At 40.8% G+C, this 21,557-nt stretch overlaps 1 protein-coding gene across 1 annotated transcript in view; it reads right to left on the bottom strand.

The window, feature by feature from the left end:
- Positions 1-20,798, bottom strand: part of mst1rb (macrophage stimulating 1 receptor b) — a 31,563-nt gene extending 10,765 nt beyond the window's left edge. The window contains exons 1-12 of the mRNA XM_041981594.1: positions 20,618-20,798; positions 14,925-16,231; positions 6,368-6,544; positions 6,164-6,286; positions 5,743-5,913; positions 5,483-5,643; positions 3,710-3,845; positions 2,574-2,710; positions 2,092-2,271; positions 1,613-1,712; positions 1,265-1,483; positions 1,023-1,169 (exon numbers count right to left, since the gene is read on the bottom strand). Coding sequence (XP_041837528.1) covers positions 1,023-1,169; positions 1,265-1,483; positions 1,613-1,712; positions 2,092-2,271; positions 2,574-2,710; positions 3,710-3,845; positions 5,483-5,643; positions 5,743-5,913; positions 6,164-6,286; positions 6,368-6,544; positions 14,925-16,130 — 2,757 coding nt within the window. The 5' untranslated portion in view covers positions 16,131-16,231; positions 20,618-20,798. The remainder of the gene's footprint in view (positions 1-1,022; positions 1,170-1,264; positions 1,484-1,612; positions 1,713-2,091; positions 2,272-2,573; positions 2,711-3,709; positions 3,846-5,482; positions 5,644-5,742; positions 5,914-6,163; positions 6,287-6,367; positions 6,545-14,924; positions 16,232-20,617) is intronic.
- Between the last annotated feature and the right edge of the window lie 759 nt (positions 20,799-21,557).

Genomic DNA, 21,557 nt, shown 5'->3' with positions numbered 1-21,557 from the left:
TGTTTTAATTATTGTATTGCATTACTGTCTGTATTTTATTCATTTTAGTTTTATTTTTATTTGTAAAATACTTTGGGAAACATAAGTTGTTGGAAATATGCTATAATAATATGTTAAGACCTGCTATTGTTCAGAATTGCTGCTTTAAAGTGAACAATTTTAAATAGAAAATAACAAAATGATCATATTTTTATTTTATAAAAATAAATATTTGGCTGTCTGAAATGAAACAACAACAAACAGAACAGAGTCACTTTGTTTTGGGACTAAAAGTAAGTCATTCAATCAGTTTTGGCTTTGCAGGATGCAATTACATCATAAAATCTGCTTAGAATAGAACTTATATATATGTGTGTGTGTGTGTGTGTGTGTGTGTGTGTGTGTGTGTGTGTGTGTGTGTGTGTGTGTGTGTGTATAATCCATCTCTCCACTGCATTGTTCACCCTCTGATCAAAAAAAAGAAAAAAGAATTCAAATTAAATGTGCTTTATAAATGAAGCGGTATCATACTGCTTCGTTTATAGCTGGGCTAGCCTAGTTTAGCATGTAGAACAGAAACAATGAAGGTTTGCTGTTCTGGCCACAGATAAGAGGATCTGCATAAAACCATCACTAAACCTTTTTAAACCATATATCAAGTTCATTTAATCAACACAGAAATGAAAATTAGCTTAGCTCTGGCTTAGCCAGGGCATTATCTTCCACTCTTTGTGCTAAGCTTAGCTTAGTTTGTCAAGTTAAATTAAAACTACTTTATTAATCCCCAAAGAGAAATTATCACTTACATTTAATGTTTAATAAGTATGATAAAGTTACATCATTTTTTCTTGCTAAAGGTAAGAAAATATTTCTTACAGTAAACTTACAGTAAATGAAAATAAAATTGAACAATTAGTTTCCAATTTCATGCTGCAGGCTTCGCGACAGTTTAACTACTGTTTCCAGTGAACAGGAAAGGTTAGCAAACACTTTCCAGACATGAAAGACAGCACCCAGTCATTTAAACACCCAGAAACACCAACCTTCACTGGCAGCCCCTCACTGGGAATGGTCATGTTTTTGGGGATCCTGCAGGTTATCTCATTATCCAGGACTTTAGCATCACAATCAACACCGGCCACCGTCATAATTATGGTCATACAGGAGCTCACCAGGTTCAGTTTTTGATGCTTGAAAAGAAAGGTTCAAATCAAGATTTGAAACATTTAAAAGAAATTATTTATGCTTCTTTCAAATCCACATCAATTATAATTATATAACTTACATGTAGTGACACTTCATCAAAACCAGGGTACAAATTTAGCACATGACCCTCTGTTTCAAAAGGTATAGGCTCGCCATAGGGGTGGTAGGAGAACTTTTTATTCCACAGGCCCAGTGCACCGTCCATGTCAAAAGACAGCTCTCCTTCCTCAGTCTCATCCCTGTGGAACACAGGCGTGATGCACACCATCCTCTTCGGCAGCGACTTGCCTACACAGTCCTGCAAGGAAACAGCACCATGCAGGAACGAGCATTTAGGCACAGTACACCATCCAGAGGGGAAATAAATGCACATGTAGAAAAATTTACATTTGAATAAATCTACTATGATGTATGATGAGCACAGTACCCTGGTCACAGGTTTCAGGTGGTTCTCATTGGGTTTAAAGTGGATGATGGTGCGGTACACAGAATCCAGGTTCTCCCCTTCAATCACAATCTTTGAGCCTCTACATTCAGACACAAAAGAAAGAAAGAGTCGTTTGATTAATCACGGCCCACTTCACCAGTAAGCCGCCATCAGCATAAATCAAGATAACATGGCGACATAAAAAGCCAAAAAACAAAATAACACCTGATTTTCTAAGAAGGTGCAGGTGTGAGGGGGATAGAGGGATTATTTACAGATTAAGAAACAAGAGTTATAATGAGGTGGTAAAGAAAAGCACTGATAAATAAAAGAGATTGAATTGAGAGAATGTGTTAGTCAAACACTGGCTGATCTTACCCAGTCATCCCTGAGGAGGCCGTCTTCTGACGTATTTGGAAATGATTTGCTGTTAATCAAGGTAAAAACTGTGGAATTCACCTGTATGGGCTGATGGTTACCTGTCAAAGCTGCAGTCGGGCAGCACGGCTGAAATCTTTGGGTTTTCTTTGTAATAAAAAACCTTTGTGGTGCGAACGGGAGACTTGTCGATGAAAACACTCAGCGGGACGTCCCTCACCTCTGAGATGGGCTGTGACAGACAGATGATGGATGAAACGTTCCCGCTGGGCTTTGTGACCCTGCAGAAAGAGGGAGGGGTGAATTAAATGACCTGCCGTAGCAAATAAAGGCTTTATGCCTTTTAATTTACTGGATTTTGTATCTTCTGTATGATGTACAGTGGAGAATAGTTCAGAGCTGAGTCAGTCCTCCGCCTCCTGACCCAGTTTCCAAAACAGCAATTCAAACAAGTGTGAACATGTTTGCTCGTGAATTCGTAGCCATAAAACTGTGGAAACAGAACCTGATGAAAACAGGAGGCCAACAACACGATTTTAGATAAACAGGAATGTGGAAACAGAAAGAAAGAGGATCCCATCACCTTTTTATAGGGCAGGGAACATCGTTAAGAGTGACTTTTCTGGTCTTCCCAGCATCCAGATGAGGCCCAGTCACTGTGATGAGAGTACCCCCAACGCGAGGCCCGTAGTTGGGCTGGATTTCTGTGATGTTGGGTATCTACAACAAGAGTCGATCTCAGCATTTAGCAAAAGAGTGAAAAACATCACATGAAAAATTTATTCTAATGGTGGATTTTTTTTGTTTTATAACTTAATATTTAGCTTTTATTTTACAATTAATATTGATTTAAAATGTTATATTTCAGCCTGGAGGTGGTTGCCCCAGGGGGCCGCGATCCAGGCTGGCTGCGCTGATGGGGGGGCTACTGGCCCTGGGGGGTGCGGCAACTCCGCTGCATCTGGGTGGGTGTGGGGATTGGGGGGTGGACGGGTGGACGGGTGGATGGAGGAGGGAGGGTGGGGAGAGGATGTGTTAGTTGGGAGGGAGGAGGAAAGGGGGAGGGCTTGTTACAACAACAACCAAAATTGTTGCTGTAACACATGTAATACGTGTTTGTTTGTTTTTGTTTGTTTTTTGTTGTTGTTTCATTTATTTATTTATTTATTTATTTATTTTAGGAACTCCTGATGATATTCTGCTTAGTTTAGTGTAGCAGCTGGTTGTCTGGTGTAAGGTTGGATTGAAGCTCGTTGCTTCTATCTGCTGGATTTTTGTCTCTACTTCCTTATTCTACTTTCATCTTTAATTCTGTTCACTATTCTCCATTTTTCTGTCCTCTCCAGTCATGTCCAACAAGATTATGTAAATTCCATAAATCAAAATAAATAAGATAAAAAAATGATTACATATCTATCTATCTTAGATAGATAGATAGATAGATAGATAGATAGATAGATAGATAGATAGATAGATAGATAGATAGATAGATAGATAGATAGATAGATAGATAGATAGATAGATAGATAGATTCCTATTTATGAAAGATGTCTAAATTTAAAAAACATTACTGGTCAGTACTACTAATTAACTACTACTTAATTTTAGCATTTCTCTTAAGGGTTTAATAAAAGTGTTTTTATTATGAATACTAATAAGAGGAAACAATCCTATTTTCAGGTCATGGTGCTTAACAAGCATGATTTTTTAAAAGACTACCACAAACGTGAACCCTGGCATTTCTGCTTTCCCGTGGATGAAGTAGCGGCCCTCTGCTTTGCCTTCATACACTTCCACTGTGATGTTGACTGGTTTGGACAGCTCCGTGGCCCCAGAGCGAATCTTACACACTAAGCTGAAGAAAAAATAAAAATGAAAACACATTAGCATGTATGCAGCTAACGCAGGTCCAGAAATATCAGCCGCAAATGAATTTCATACTAATTTACAGAGCTGAAAAACAACAGAGAGCAAAACTCCATTTGTTTTAGTCTTTTATCTTTATCATTACTTTACTTTACTTGTTTATTTGACAGGGACAAAGCGTATTAAAAAAAGAAACACTTCTAAATATGCCAGTTTTCATCTGTTGTCCCTGGCCAGGTCCTACAAAGGCTCCCTGGAATCACAGAAACAATTATCCATCAGTCTAAAGATATTAATCAGTAAACTAAAATTTATCAAAATGTGGTAAAAACACAGACAACAAGTGATAACATTGTTAAAATATACACACCTTAGAGACAAAAAACACAAACTCACAGAGCAAAACAGCAACATAGCAAACAAACAAAAATCACAAACATCCATCGATCTAAAAATATTCATCAATAAACTAAACCTGATCAAAAGGTGATAAAGCAAGACTGATAATAAGAAACTACAAACCACTGAGACGGAGCCACAAAATCACAGAGCAAAACAACCTCACAAAATCAAATAAAATAAAATAAAACAAAATAAAATAAAATAAAATAAAATAAAATAAAATAAAATAAAATAAAATAAAATAAAACAAAACAAAATAAAATAAAATAAAACAAAATAAAAAAATAAAATAAAAACAAAATAATATAAAATAAAATAAAATAAAACAAAATAAAATAAAATAAAATAAAATAAAATAAAATAAAACAAAATAAAATAAAAAAATAAAATAAAATAAAACAAAATAAAAAAATAAAATAAAAACAAAATAAAATAAAATAAAATAAAATAAAACAAAATAAAAAAATAAAATAAAATAAAACAAAACAAAATAAAAAAATAAAATAAAAATAAAATAAAATAAAATAAAACAAAATAAAATAAAATAAAATAAAACAAAATAAAATAAAATAAAATAAAATAAAACAAAATAAAATAAAATAAAATCAAAATAAAATAAAATTTAATTAAATTTAATTAAATTTAATTCAGTTTAATTCAATTTAATTTAAAAAATCATACATTGCTTTTGAAATGTGACGTCAAGCTTTTTTTATTGTTAGTTTTTGTTTTTTTTTTGTTCCATTTTGTAATTAGCAAACATTAGCATGCTAACATGCTAACCGTGTTGACATGGTTAAAATACGTGTTACACATCAGCTTGTTGACATGATCCCTGATAATAATGTCAAAGAACAGCAGTAATTTGTCAGAGTTGTGAATTTTTTAGCAGAATGTTTTCTGCCAGTAACTCTGCTTTTGATTGGCTGCTGTCCACGAACGATCATGCATGTGGAAGTGACACTGCGGTGTAATTCCAGCCCTCAGTGCTTTAGATATTAAACGAATGCTTATAGTTTTGGTGTTTTGCAAAGATTTTTTTATCTCTTCAGAAAGTTGCATAAATGATGCCAAATCTGCAGCAAATATATTCTTTCTTGTTTTCTTACTTTCTCTGGATATTTGCGGAAAGAAATTATGTTTTTGTCTTATTTTTAAAGCAAATGGCAGATTTTCCACAGAATGTAGCACGAGCAGAGGCAGCAGATCCAGACGTTTACTCACTGCGTGTGGTTGCTTTTAAGTGGAATCACAGTGCAGGGGGTCTGTCCTACTCGAACCTGGTGGGTTTTAGAGGTGATAGGTGGTCTTAAGGGTGACTGGAACTCCCATCCACACAGCGTTAGCTCTGTTTGACCATCAGGGGGCGCAGTCCGTGGAGAGAACTGCATCAGTATAACAGAATAAATACCCTCACCTACACTCAGTGAATGTTTTATAAGTTAAAAGGCCATTTGTTTCCCGGATGAAAGATTATTCCTCACCCCTGTGATCCCAGGTGGGCAGGATTCGTTTCTCCAGCGACTTTGACACTCACTCTGCCATGAACACACCCCGGAGCACCAGCCACAGCCCATGAATTTCGGGGCCATCAGGCATATGGCGCAGGTCATGAAGTGCTGGCAGCCTGGCCCTCTCTGAGGCACCTGGATCATCTAAACAGTGAAATTATGACTTTTTTTCTCTCACAAAATCACATCCAAATGCAATTTTGCTCCATGATGGTGTAAATGAGACAGGGGAGAGACTGGAACCCACTGCAGGCATGTTTTTATGATTTGAGCTGACTGACATGTCAGTAAACAGCAGGAGGAAAGTTCAGCCATCAAGCGACGATCATATCACCTGAACATGCTTACAGATGATTATAGCTGAAAATACACTGTTACAGGAACGTAACTTTACCTTGTCTCCAACTACAAAAAGCAGATACTCTGATGAGTAGACAGCAGCAATAGAGGACACCCTCTGATTCTCTGCCAGGGAGTAATTGGCAAAGATAACCGGGCTGGATCTGGTCAATACAAGCTGCCAACACACACACAACACAGCTGTAGAAGTGATAATAATCATACAGAAAGAACAGTTCTGATGGAAAAGGCAGCAAACCTGAAGCAGACGTCCGGTGGAGGTTCCAATGTGGGCAACAGTCTTGCTCTCTATGGTTGTGACCAGGAGAGAGGTGAGCAGGACGTCTGTCATCTGCCTGTTGAAGAGGTCCACTCTGTAGTAAGGTTTGGACACCATGGTCGGATGATCCCGACACGTGGCGTTGTTCTCCATGCTCTAGTGGCAAGGCCACAGGCAGAAAGGGAGCAGTGAAGGAAAGTCAGAAAGAAAACGCAGTTACCATCCAAACTTTCTTTTATGTTTTTAAGAGGAAAAGCATCTGCTTTCAGAGGACTGTAAATGAACTTAAAGGTGTGAATGACTCAGCATGGAACAAATCCAACTTCTTGTCGACTAAGCAAAAAAACGGCATCTGCTGCTTAATGTAGCGGGATGATGGTAGTAAGTTTTGTGTTTATGGTCAGATGGGCTTCAGACTATAAAAACGCGGATTAACCATTACTAATAAACAATCCATGTTCTAAAACAATACTGTTAATATTAAAGCAGATTTATCGCCAATCCTCACTTTCCTTCCTGCAGCTTGAAGGCCAAACAATAAGCTCTTCTGTCGTTCCCAAGGTTTTTATTTCCACTTTAAAAGTTATTACTTTACAGCTCAGAGTTCCTTTTATAGATCATAAAAACATCATTTTAATTTAGGAAATTTACAGATGCATCAGGACAGAGCCAACAGTTTTCCTGTGATGGATGAGAGGAGGGAAGCAGGTCACCACGACGACGATGAGGAAAGACCAGATACACAAAGGGAATCTGTTTCATCCTTTAAGAGGCTAAATGACTATATGACGCATTACTGACAGGGTTGTTGCCTTGTATGTAGACACACAGCAGGGTGGATCGCTGTTTCATCTTCTTGCAAATATATAACCAGGAGATACAGGAAGTTTTACGACGTCAATAAATGGAAAAATCTGATACACTTTCACAGACCCGACCAAGTCCTGCTTTTCTTCAAGATGGGAACAGAGCCTGTTGGTCTACTGAGGTTATGAGGTAACAAATCGTTATAATATGAAAATGAACCATATTATAATCATCTATAATAATAGCAGCAGGTGTAAAACTGTCATTTCTAGGAAGATTTTTTTATTTTATTTGCTTTATTTGTTTCTACTTCTGTAGCCATGTCAAACGAGAGGCGTTGGGAAGATGAGTGTTTATTTCTTCTTTTTCTGTCAGAACCAATTTCCTTCCAGCTCTTGGTTGGCAAACTGGAATTAAATAAATTTCTAACACTGCTGAATGCAATATATTTCTTTTTGCACTACACTTACCCAATATTTCCTTTAGGATCAATAAACTATTTATTTTAATCAATCTAACCATGAAAATGTAGCCAAAAAAGAGGCCAACTTAAAACCAAAGAACATATCCCGCCACTCTAAATATAAACAGACATACAGTCCTGTGCAAAAGTTTTAGGCAGGTGTGAAAAAATGCTGTAAACTATGAATGCTTTCAAAAATATAAATCATGCTTATTTATTGTTATAGAAAATTCTAAATCACATCAATATTTTATGTTACGTCCTTTCGCTTTCAAACCAGCATCAATTCTTACAGGTACACTTGCAAAACATGTAGTCAGTGGTCAGTCAAGACAAGCTGCATCAGTCGATGAAAAACACATCAAGCTTATTTCCCTCTAAATCAGATGTCCAGCAGTGCCATCAGCTCAGAACTGGTAGAACCAGTCAACATTTCCTTAAAAAAAAAGGTCCGCATGGCGGAGGTTATGAATTAACGGTCAATAAATTTTATATGTGAACATTTTAAATTCAGACTTTACAAACTACAGTAGAATATCGCAGCTACAAATGCAAACTTAGCCCTGTTAATTCTCAGAAGTGCTCAAACTAGCAACTTTTTACATTTAGAACACAGAGAACAGGAAGTCTCGCCACAGGCCGTCCGTTGCCAATGTCAGCAAACTAAAATGAAAATCTTAGGAGAAACATGCATGGGATCATGGGTATAGAGAGTCATTCTGGTTGTTTTCCCATGAGACAAGATACTATAAACTACCACATTTTAAGACATATGACCTGAAAAGGGTGGAATACAATCACACTGAGAGGGAACGGGGAGCGAACGAGGCTGTTTTCTTACAGAAACCAGTTTCCTGTCTATCCTGGGATGTTCATTCAACAGATGAACAAGTAACTCACATTTGGCTTCCGGTATTCCCATTCCAAAAGTTCCTCCTGAATAAAGATGAGCCTGTAGTTAAGTTTTTTTCTATATTTATTTTCCATCCCAAACAACAATTTATGTCCCAGTCTTCCTAAATTCCTCTCTCATCTGGGAACCAAATAACCAAAATTTTAAAATTTCCCAAGAAGTTTACTTTGTAAAGTAAAAGTTAGGCCAGATATGAGTTGCTGAAACACTTCAGCATGATGAAGAGCTCACCTTTAGGAACATTGTGCCCAGTGGGCATTCAAGATTCAAGATCTTTATTGTCATTATGCAGCATAACAAAATTTTGAAGATACTCTCAGCTTAGTACACATAGTTGAGTAAAAAATGAAGACATAAAAGACATAAGAACACTTATACAATTCCTAAACAATTCACAACAGACAGTAGCAGGCGAGGCAGGTACACCTGGACAGGTGGCCAGTCCATCGCAAGAATCTTCATTCATTGACATTTTATACTGAATTTATATTCTTTACATCAATGGTTCCCAACTATTTTCCTCAAAGACTCCTTCATGCATCTACCAAAGAGCCATGGAGCCCCCTGCCCTGCCCCATGCTGAGCTTTATTTTTTGGCCGAGTCCTGTAAAAAGCAAATAAAACCAAAGTAAAGGTTGTTCTCAACAAATTATCTTCAGACATGTTTCATTAATGAAGCCTTGCAGGAAAAATCCAGGTTCCCAGGATAGACATGAACTAGTCACTACTGTAGCTCCAGCAGCTCCCCGACCTCCTAGACCACAGGACCTGGACCAGAACCACCCTCACTGACTCACAGGACCTGGACCAGAACCACCTTCACTGACTCACAGGACCTGGACTAGAACCACCTTCACTGACCCACAGGACCTGCACCAGAACCACCTTCACTGACCCACAGGACCTGCACCAGAACCACCTTCACTGACTCACAGGACCTGGACTAGAACCACCCTCACTGACTCACAGGACCTGCACCAGAACCACCTTCACTGACCCACAGGACCTGCACCAGAACCACCCTCACTGACCCACAGGACCTGGACCAGAACCACCCTCACTGACTCACAGGACCTAGACCAGAACCACCTTCACTGACTCACAGGACCTGGACCAGAACCACCCTCACTGACCCACAGGACCTGCACCAGAACCACCCTCACTGACTCACAGGACCTGGACCAGAACCACCTTCACTGACTCACAGGACCTGGACCAGAACCACCCTCACTGACCCACAGGACCTGGACCAGAACCACCCTCACTGACCCACACGACCTGCACCAGAACCACCTTCACTGACTCACAGGACCTGGACCAGAACCACCCTCACTGACTCACAGGACCTGCACCAGAACCACCTTCACTGACCCACAGGACCTGCACCAGAACCACCTTCACTGACTCACAGGACCTGGACCAGAACCACCCTCACTGACCCACAGGACCTGCACCAGAACCACCCTCACTGACTCACAGGACCTGGACCAGAACCACCCTCACTGACCCACAGGACCTGCACCAGAACCACCCTCACTGACCCACAGGACCTGCACCAGAACCACCCTCACTGACTCACAGGACCTGGACCAGAACCACCTTCACTGACCCACAGGACCTGCACCAGAACCACCCTCACTGACTCACAGGACCTGGACCAGAACCACCCTCACTGACCCACAGGACCTGCACCAGAACCACCCTCACTGACTCACAGGACCTGGACCAGAACCACCCTCACTGACCCACAGGACCTGCACCAGAACCACCCTCACTGACTCACAGGACCTGGACCAGAACCACCCTCACTGACCCACAGGACCTGCACCAGAACCACCTTCACTGACTCACAGGACCTGGACCAGAACCACCCTCACTGACCCACAGGACCTGGACCAGAACCACCCTCACTGACCCACAGGACCTGGACCAGAACCACCTTCACTGACCCACAGGACCTGGACCTGAACTGAATGGTTAACTAGGTTTGGCCTAATAAGTTTATTTTCTATCATAATTTTTTAATAATGTATATTTTAGAATATTATATAACATATTTTAATGACCCCCATTAATTCACTTTGGGGTTTTGGATGAAATGTCCAAATGATTAAAAAAAATTATAAGTCTTGGGTATTTGGGGACCCTCTTGGGGCATCAGGAACCCCAGGTTGGGAACCACTGCGCTACATAAAACAACAACTTTTTTGCTGTCTTGTATTTGGCCAAAGACTTTGGCATTCATTCCATGTTCAGTCTGGTGAAGATAAATGTGTCTTTCTGTTCAGTGTTTGTCCCTTTATAGAGCAATAACACAACAAATATATATAAACACATACAAACACAGAAAAAAGATCAACAGAAACCTGTCTTCATGCAGAACTGATGTGAGCTTGCAGCTCCCTGCTTTGCATCTTGTGCCCTGAGCTTCGTCTAATTAAGGTGTTAAACTGTGGAGAAAGTCTGGGGATTGAACCCTCTCACCGGGAAAAGTTTGAGACTATATGAGGAGGCAGAGTCGCGCTAAAGATGTGATGTTCATGAACGAATCGATTCTTTTGAACGCCTCTTTTAAATAAACTGAATGATGAGAACTGAGATGTTCTTCTTTTATCTACAAATTGTTCACGCTGCCTTCATGTGACACGTGTGGCATCATGTGTGTGATGTCCACCATGCTCACGTGATGCATCTATGGGTAGAAAGTACTGATCAAAAAACAAAATGTTTAGTAAAACGTGCTCTGATATCACTCAGGGTTATTCTATTCTGATTTATATTTTCTTGTATTTTGTTTTTAATCTTGGATAGTAGATATTTACATATTTTTTATTATTAATTATTCTTATATGTATATTGTGATTTTTTTTTTTTTTTTTTTTTTTTTGCTTTACTTAACTGTTAATGATGCAGCCATCATGTCTAGCGCTACTGTACAAGCCTGTGGGGGCAGTCTATGATCTGGAGTTGCTGCAGTTGGTCAGGTCCAGGTTCAGGTCTAGGTTCAGCAACATAATGTGTCCAAAGAATGAAGTCAGCTGATACCTGAATATCCTGAATGAGAAGGTTATTCCATCTTCCCTGACAGCACAGTGCCAGGATTCATGGGGCTCAGATTGTGAAAGAGTGTTTCAGGGAACAGGAGACATCATGTTCACACATGGACTGGCCACCACAGAGTCCAGACCTGAACCCCATGGAGGACCTCTGGGATGTGCTGGAGCAGGCTTTGTGCAGTGGTCGGACTCTCCATCATCAATACAAGATCTTGGAGAAAAATTGATGCAACACTGGATGGAAATAAATGTGGTGACATTGCAGAAGCTTCTAGAGACGATGCCACAGAGAAGCTGCTGGAATCAGAGATAAAGGAGGTTCAACCAGATGTTAGAGTGGATGACCTTGTTTATTCGTGGCATTTTTTTTTTTTTCTTTTTTTTTGGGGGGGGGGGGGGGGGGGGGGGGGGCAGGGATTGTATTTAAGGCTGAGATAGAGCAAAATCCCAGACATTTTTTTAGCTCTCAGAAAGAGAACACGTCCAGGTAAAAGAGGGCGCCTGGTCCCTGATAATGAAAATATTAATGAAAGTTTAGAAAATGGCACATTTCGGCATCTCATCAGCAGCTCATCTTCTCATAAAACTGCCTCCAGAATGACACAATTTAACACATTTTGGCCAAAGTCGTCCTCCTAAAACTTAAATTTATCAGCTTCTGAATAAAACTAGAAATGTGAAATATTAACTATCTGAAGGGTTTTTTATTTGAAAGTTATTGACTTATCTTATTTTCATCAAAAGATGTAAAGGTGAATAAGGGTAAAAGCAAACATGGCTCCAGTCCTGATGTGCATGTGGCGTGATAATGATTTTTTATTTTTGAGCTGTTGCAGGTCCTAACTGCTGTGTTTGGCTTATTTGGAGCACCTGGAGCCTGAGGGCCTTAAGATATAAAAGCTGCAGCATTCCACGAGGCTCTCTCTGCTCTTTCCTCAGGGCAAGGTTTCCTTTTGGTTTGCTTTGCTTTAGCTGAGCTGACAACACTTGAACTCACCATGTCCACTCTTATCTTTACAATAATGGTCTGACCATCCACACTCTATAAAATGTTTGGTTTCATATTATTTTAGTTTAAAAAATTCATTTAATTTGGCTTTTGGTGTTTGTTCCAGTTGTTTGTTAACCCATGAACCGGGTTGTGACAACAGGGAGATACACAAATATGCAGCCTTCATTTTAACGGGTTAAAGTGACAGTTTGAATTTCTAGGAAATAGGCTTTTTCTTTTATTTCCAAGTTTCCTTTCAAGAAGACTAAGCAATGGCACACATTCCACATTCTTTGTTAAACCTGTTCGCACAGGTTTCAGAGCATTCACATGAATGGAGTCTCAGCCTTCAGTCTGGAAATTAATTTACCCATTGTCATGGTCCCTGAAAGAAAAAAGGCTCAAAATAAAGAAAACATATAATATGAGACCATTACCAAGCAGAAACTTTGAAAAGAACCTTAATAAATAATGATAAGGGAGAAGTGTGTCCTGGCCAAAAAACAAAAAACTGGAGCAGACTGGCTGTAGGATCTGGGCTGCAAAGGCTAATCTAAGAAACCAAAACCAAAGAAACAGGACTGCCGGCGACTCTTAACTCAACTCATAAGCAGCTAAACAAAGTGAAGTTGCAGCAGTGCCGTACTGGCATTAATACGCTGCAGCTGTCCCAGCAATGCTTCAGCATGGAGCAACATGCCGACAGAGGCGCATGTTAACCCCCATGAAAATTTTAAAAGTTGCTTTTTATTTACAAAAACATGAAAGCATGAAAGGTAGTTATTGTGCTGCTTCAGTTCCCTTCTGATGCAGTCTCTTGTTAAGCTCGGTATCAAAGACTAAGTTTATACTGATGAAAGTTATGTTTTCTAAACATGAAAACCACCCAACTTTATCCAGCAGTTAGAAGATACCTCTAGACTCACCTCAGGTGTAGTTAAAAACGTATGAAAAACGTGTGTAAAACTTTTGTTTAATCAATATTTCCTAGTTAATGTCAAGCCAAAAACACAGAGAGCTTGAGTGTAATCATGTGACATGTCAGAGGAGACGCCCAACAGGAGGCTAATCGGGGTTATGTCTTGAAAGCATTTAAACAAGCTACAAGCTGCACAACTGGCAGACAACCAAGTACCAGTTTCCTTTTATACGCCTACATTTAAATACAGTCCTACATTTGGCTAGATATTAGTTCATATTAGCAGGTGAAGGATTACATTTAGCAAGAATAAAAAGAAAAAAATCCATCATGAAACATAAAGTTTCCTTTACCCCAGAAAAATATTAACCCTTTACGTGCTGGAGTTTTTAAAAGAAAATGTTATGTAATTTTAAATCATGCAGTACATGAGAAAATAGAATGAATATGCACCAGAGTTTATAATGGAAATAAAACCATCAAGTTCATCTAAGGTTGGCAGCCCAGTGTTATATATACATACACACACGTGTATGTACACACAGATATACAGAGAAAAATGCAAAGTAGAAAATAAGTGTAATTTTCCATCTTCACATCACACAATAAAATGCTGACAGATTTATAATGAAGTTTACTAAGTCGTGCAGCCAGAGCTTTGATTGTTGATTGATTTAATGTGCATTGTTAAAATAGTTTAATATTTCTGTGTTTTCTCCTGCATCATCAGCCTGGCTTCATCTTTATCAAACTGAAAAACAAACAACACTGTAATCACTTCTAGGTCCTTATCTGTTAATTTGCTATAATTACTTCATCCTGTTCGGGAACCAGGGCTTAGCTGGAGTCACCCCAGACGTCATAAAGCAGCATAAAACATTATATTATTATGAAACGTTCCATTAAAGGCCTGTCCTAGTTATTTATTAAAAATATCCACCCATCCATCATCTTGACCGCTTGTTCCATTACGGGTCGCGGGTGAGCTGGAGCCTATCCCAGCATTTTAACAGGTGAGAGGCAGGTACACCTGGACAGGTCACCAGTCTGTCGCAGGGCCAACACAGATAGACAAACAACCATTCACACACACACTCTCTCCTAGGGAGAATTTAGAATAACCAGTTAACCTATCATGCATGTCTTTGGACGGTGGGAGGAAGCCGGAGAACCCGGAGGGAACCCAGGCATACACGGGGAGAACATGCAAACTCCACACAGAAAGGCCACGCCCCCCAGGTTCAAACCTCCCCCAGCCAAGATTCAGCTGTGAGGCTGCGGTGCTAACCACCACACCACCATGCAGCCCTAAAATTAAAAATATCTAAGGATAAATCCTATGACTACTACGAAATACTGAAACCCTTTTTTGGACTGATGGGCTCACCTCATGTGGACAGCTTTCACAGGGCTGAAAATGGCAAAGCCCCCTGGAGAGCTGCTCTGGTCCAGATTCGCAGCAGTCATCCACCCCATCAGTAATTGCTTTATTCACATTGTCCATGGGGAAGGCGCACAGGGCCGAGTCCTTCTCTGTGACTCCGTTGTCATTGGTGACAGCGAACACCCCATACAGGATGTCAGCCTCCTCCTCTGCCCCCAGCTCCTCTGCCAGCTCCCTGCCTGCCTTCCCAAAATAGGCTGCCTGGACTACATTGTACACAACATCCTTATAGGGCTCACTGAGTATGTTCCTCCTCCTACGTTTCGGCTCAAAGCGACACTCCAAGATCAACTCGCGATACCTCTTCATCTCCCATTCACTTCGTGGAAGACGTCCCAGACGAGTCTGAAATGGGGAGGAGTCCAGATCTGGGCTCTCTCTTTGTACTGAAAGGAAGTAGACATACTCCTGATTGTAAAAACTGTAGACATAATCAATGTGATATGTCCTCCTCAGGTTGGGCAGTACAGTCAGGCCTCGCACATCGCTGTAGAAACCGTCCTCAGTGGCCAGAGGTCTTCGAACTGATATCGATTTCCTTCCGTAACGCTGGGTCACACTGTCATTGACAGAAGCTGCAACAAAGAAGTATACAGTCTGACCCTCCTCCACCATGGAGACTTTAGTACCCAGAGGGCTAGCCACACAGTCTGGACAGTAAGCAGCAGAGTTGGAGTCCTTTCTAAACAAACACTTAGAATAAGAAGGCGGCTCCCCATTAGAGTACAGCTGGTGGAAGTAGCATACACCATACTGAGAACTTCCACAAGAATACAAATACATGAAGAAAGTATCGAACAGCAAGACTTGATTGTTTGTGTTCTCTGGAAAGTTGTAATCCTTATCGATGTCACACAGATCACATATCTGACACTCTGGACTTCCAGCTGGCCCAGTGCGGAGCTCCCAGGCCTTCTCCAAACTCCTGTTGACAGCTTCGATCACATTCTGAGAAGCCACATACACTTCCTGGTACAACGAGTTATTTACTATGTTCTGGATGGGTCCCTGTGCTTGGAAGAAGGGCATGGTGTACACAACAGAAAAGTTGACGGGGCTGGGGGGCAGTGAGGGACAATTGGCCAGGGCAAAGGCTAGCAGAGGCTGGAGCCAAATGCATGTCCCCCACTGTGTGGTCCAGTAGACCATCTCCACTCCAGGGTGCAAAGGAAAGCAGCAGCACAGGCGATGAGGGTTACCTGCAGGTCTGAAGTTGCAACAAAAACATCCTGAACACCTGCCGATGATACCTGTGTAAAAGGGACGAAGTCAAATAAATAATTAGATCATTCATGAGTTATCATCTGCATTAGAAATGTTATTTAAATTTCATTTTGGACAAAGACAATGTTGTAAAATATGCTTACATACACAGCTGAATCAATCAAACTTAATTTTTAAAGCACTTTTTCAAACAAATTACATTAAAAACAGCATCTTAACCCATCAAGTCCCCCAGACCACAAACCAACGAGTCGCACATACACACATACATGACATATACCTGCGAATACATATAACAACACACACATAGATGATATGTACCTACACACACATACAACCTAATATGTGCAGACATTGTCTTGGTACATTTTCATGTGATCTAGATGTGAAGAACACATGAAACACATGTAGATCACAGTTTTGGGGACCTTTTGTGAACTACATGTTCATCCACATGTGAAGCACGTGTGGTCCACATAAGAATAAGAAACCTTTATCAGTCCCTCAGTGGGGAAACTGCTTTGTTGCAACAGTACAGGTGCAGTAAGCAGAAGCACACAGGTGATATCAAACAAGAACACACAAACACACGTAAGTAATAACATGTCAAGTATCTGGTCTGTAGGGTGAGTATGTACAGGATATAGACATAGACATGTACACAAACATGTACATAAACATGTAAAGACAGTTTCACGTGTTCAGTGTAAAGCCTGACAGCAGCAGGAGGAGAGACCTGTGGTGTCTCTCCTTCACACAGAGAGGACGGATCAGTCTGTCCCTGAAGCTGCTCTCCAGACCAGACAGGGGTCCTGCAGGGGTGGGACTCATGGTCCAGCATGGGGGTCACCTACCTCATGCACTGAGTCCAGAGACCAGCCCAGGACAGAGCTGGACGTCCTGATGACTTAGTCCAGCTTCTTCCTCTCCCTCTCTGCGATGCTGCTGCTCCAGCAGACCACACCGTACAGGATGGCTGATCCACCACAGAGTCAGAGAAGGTCCTCAGGAGTCCCCCTTTCCTCCAAAAGACTGCCTCTGTCTCCTCAGAAGATAGACCTGCTCTGACCCTTCCTGTACAGCATGTCTATGTTGTGAGTCCAGTCTAGTTTATTGTTTGGTGAACACCCAGGTATCTATAAGAGTCCTCTCTCTCAGTGTCCGTTCCCTGGATGTTCAGCGGTGAGGGGACAGCAGACCGGTGTCTGTGAAAGTCCACCACCATCTCCTTGGTTTTCCCTGCATTGATCAGGAGGTGGTTTTGCTGACACCAGTCAACAAAGTTCTGTGTCAGTCCTCTGTAGTCCACATAGTCGTCCTCAGGGATCAGTCCGACAATCGCAGAGTCATCTGAGAGGTTCTGCAGAACACAGCTGTCCATGTTGTGTCTGAAGTCTGGAGCGTAGAGGGTGAAGAGAAACGGGTCCAAACACCGTCCCCTGGGGGACACCTACGCTGCAGGTCAGCAGGTCATAGTGCAAAATTCACTCTGCCAGATAAAGATCTACCCCAGCCCTCTCCAGTTTGGCTTTCAGGAGCACCGGCTGGATGGTGCTGAAGGCAATGGAGAAATCCACATGGTTTTTGTGTGCTTCACATGTGGTCCTCGTGTGAAGAACATGTGAAGCACATGTGTTTTTCTGTAAGGCCTGCAACTGGTCTTGCAGTAGTACAACAAAGCTATTTAACTGGACTACTGTGAGTTGGTGACTTGATTTGTTGACTCTGCTACTTTAGGTAGCAAAATGCCACATTTGAGCTCAGCTTGCTGGCGTCGTGCTTTTTTGAGTTGGCCGATGACACCAGAAACAAAAACTACTAGCAAGCGATTTAGCTAGCACAAAACTAGCACCGAGTCCAGCAGTGAACTAGACAGGGTTGCAGCTCTGTACATTTCGTTCAAGTGCTGCACAAATTAGATGCACACAATCTCATGTGGTTATTCTGCTGTTATCAGCTCCATCGTCTATTGCTGCAATGTCAAAGCTAGCGAAACGAGCTATTTAGCATACACAAAGACCAGCTTTAATCTAACTGAATGTGTATGTGCAGGAGCCATTCAACTTCTGGTCTCATTGTCTTTGTGTCTTAGTCCGACTTTGACTCTGACTTTTGATGGTTTAATTCAATAATTTAAAGAATTTCTGACCTAATGTAAAGATATTCACTAACATGTATTTGCTCATTCACAGCTAGATGACAGCATATCTGTTTATGAAGCCTGAGCCAGGAGAGTTTGGCAATAAGACTTGAAACAGAATGGAAAAACCAGCTGCCTAGCTTGGGCTTTTCCCAATTTAAGAAAATCTACCCTTCAGCTCCTGAGCCAATAACTTTTAAGAACCCGTGCCATCACTGTGAGGATCCCAGGAAGCTAGCATAAAATCCAAGAAGCTGCTGCTTCAGGCCAAAAAATACACCTGGGATTTAACCCTGTGTTAAACTACAGGATATATTTATACTACAGTTTCTGTACAGATAACAAAAAAAGCAACTTAATTTTGAATTTTCAGAAAATGGTACTTGTCTTTAGCCAAGTTTAATGTTTCAGTCGGCTACTTCTCTTTTAATATTGAGCTAAACCATCATATGAACAGACAGCAGTCAGTCCCAAGAGCATCCTCTTTAATGATATTCTGGACTGATTCCAAATCAATCTGAGGAAAACATCAACATCATGGTCGAGACTGATGATAAAAGCATGTGTCATAATAAAGATAAACATTTCCTTCTGATGACTCACCACAAAACACCCAGAAAGAAGCTTTTGTGTAGTCAATCCGGCAGCTGCAGTAGATCGTAGATGTGGATAAAAGCGTTTCTTCCTGTGACTACCTGCACAGGCCATTAATATCTGTCTGGTCATGCTTGTTCTGGTTATCCAAAAGAAGAGGTCTTGAATTGAGTAGTGTTCCTTTATCCATGAGAACTGCTAACAATAAGTTAATTACCACTGGCTCAACTTGTACCAAATTTAGTGAGTCAAAATGTTTCCATGGCTCATCCTAATCCATCTTTGTGCAAAAACCAAAAGAAAAAAGGAGAAAAAAAAACTGAAGCCTTCTCTTCCTCCTGAACAGACATCGTTGGGCGGATCATTAACTAGACACATTACAGTAAGGCTGCGTTCAAGAACCCCGGCCTCTGCTTTGCATTCCTGTCACAACCACTACGTGCCTTTCAGGGGGAAAAAATGTGCACGGACTGATGGGCATAAGACAACATGTACCCTGTTTCACACTTTCCTGCTCATGTCAAACAATTTAACCAGCTCTGATTATTTGGCTTTAAAGTTGTGAAGTTTCATTCAGAGCAAACGTAGCATATTTCAGAAAAACTTACAGGAACATCATTTGGAAAATCTTAAGTAAAAAAATCTGACATTTCCACATTAATTATTCATAGGATGCCACTGATGTGCTGTTACATTTTAACATTTTCAGCTCCATGTGAAACTGAGGTTAAGGTCTGAGGACATGAGTGTACATAGTAATGGCACTGATTGACTTTCTTCATCTTCATGGTTAATAAAGCAAATGGTTGAAAAAAAAAGTTTCCATTCATTGTTCAGGCTAGCAAGTAGATTTTAGCTAAAGGTTGCATCAGTTTATTTCCTCTCTCAACAGATTCCCTAATAACACCAACCTGTGGTACGCAAGATCTTAATATACCACAGTTTTATTAGATCAGTGTCTTGCTCAGTAGTACGTCAGTGGGAGTAAATTAGAGTAGAAGAAGGGTAGAAGGAAGCACATTTATCAATACAGAGATTTCCAGAGGAATTTGCAAAGAGAAGCTGTTGTGCAACAGTCAATATGCAAAACATATTGTACCCAGAGGAGACATTGATTTGGTGGTAGGAAACCAGTACAGCAACACAAGTAATGAAAAACATTACATGTGCATTTACTTTATTCGTGAGGATCTTAATTGTAGTATATTTCATTTTATTGTTCTAAACAATTTGGGATTAATCCAGGTGGTTGGGACAACATGGTTAGACACAACTTCCATTCAATCACCCCCCTTCAAGATGTTCAGAAGCTCTGTGCATGTCTGTTTTTCTCCTTCATTTTCACGCTGCTCTTATATAAGTGCAGTGAAACCGAGCCAACACAAACTGGCTATGGTACACCAATAAGATGCATGCAAGTGAACAAACCTGAAAGGCTGGCCAGGAACAACACTTTCCTTTGGGAGCTTAAAATCAGGCAATGATGTGTATTAAACATGTTGCATAGTTCACCTTACGTGAACTATGCAACATGGAAAAGAAAGTCTACACGTTAAAACCTTTTGTACAGTTTAAACACCATAACTTGTAAAGGTTCAGTCATTTCTCCTATCTACTTTTTACTGTACTGACACTTCCAGGTAAATAATGGCTGCGTGTTTGCCGTATTAAAACTTACCTGTGCAGGCTGGTTTCTGTCTTACAAGTTGTAGTTTCTCCCCTGTCTGACATAAACAGCACAAGGATGATTACTGCGATGGATCTGACGCGTGTTTAGTTTGACGGTGATACGGTGACGTTATTATCATCTGCTAAACGCTGAAGCCTGGAAATCCTCCTGTGAAGTGAAGGTTTGGATGTGAATCAGCTCTGTGCGCGTCCGCTGCGCTCCTGGTCGCTCCTCCCCGCCCACCAACCATGAAGCCAACCTCCATCCTTCTTATAAACACACGTAGAAAGTCTCTTCATTTTGGTTTGTTTTCTTTCTAGCAGCACCTCTCAAGCTGTGTTTTAGAGCAGCGTTTCCCAAAGTGGGGGCCCCGACCCCTACGGGGTCCCAAGATAATTTTAGGGGGTCGCCAGATCGCTGAAAAAAGATAAAGAACTAAAGAGAGAAAGAAAATGCACTGACATCATCAGTTGTCACAGAGTTGAGGGAGGAATTACCATTTTGCTGCCTTTTGCATCACTTTAGCAGTGACTCGCCTCTTTTAAATCTCCGTCTTATTCAGAATTTCTACAGAGCCCGCTAAGGGACACAGGTAAGTTTCTTTTTCTTTTGCGGTACCTCACAATTCACTTTATTTGTATAGCACTAATTCACAACATCATCCCAGGTCACTTTACATTCAATTTGAGCCAGTCGATTGTCATCCAATCAGTATTTGTGCCAATTCATAAGAAATAATAGTCTAGTTAAGGAAACCAACAGATTGTGTCAAAACTAAACTTGTATTCAGTCCCTGATCCTGAGCTGCACAGGGTGGCAGTGGAAAGGAAAAAAGTCCCTTTTCACAGGAAGTGAAAGTCTCCCGCAGAACCCAGCTTAGGGAGGGCGGCCATCTGCCTCGACCAGTTAGGGTGGAGAGGAAGGAAAGAAAGGCCAACAGACACTGCAA

This window comes from Melanotaenia boesemani, chromosome 3, assembly GCF_017639745.1.
Source record: "Melanotaenia boesemani isolate fMelBoe1 chromosome 3, fMelBoe1.pri, whole genome shotgun sequence".
Taxonomy (NCBI): Eukaryota; Metazoa; Chordata; class Actinopteri; order Atheriniformes; family Melanotaeniidae; genus Melanotaenia; species Melanotaenia boesemani.
Note: the sequence above shows the minus strand (reverse complement) of the source record. Positions and strands in the feature narration are given on the sequence as shown.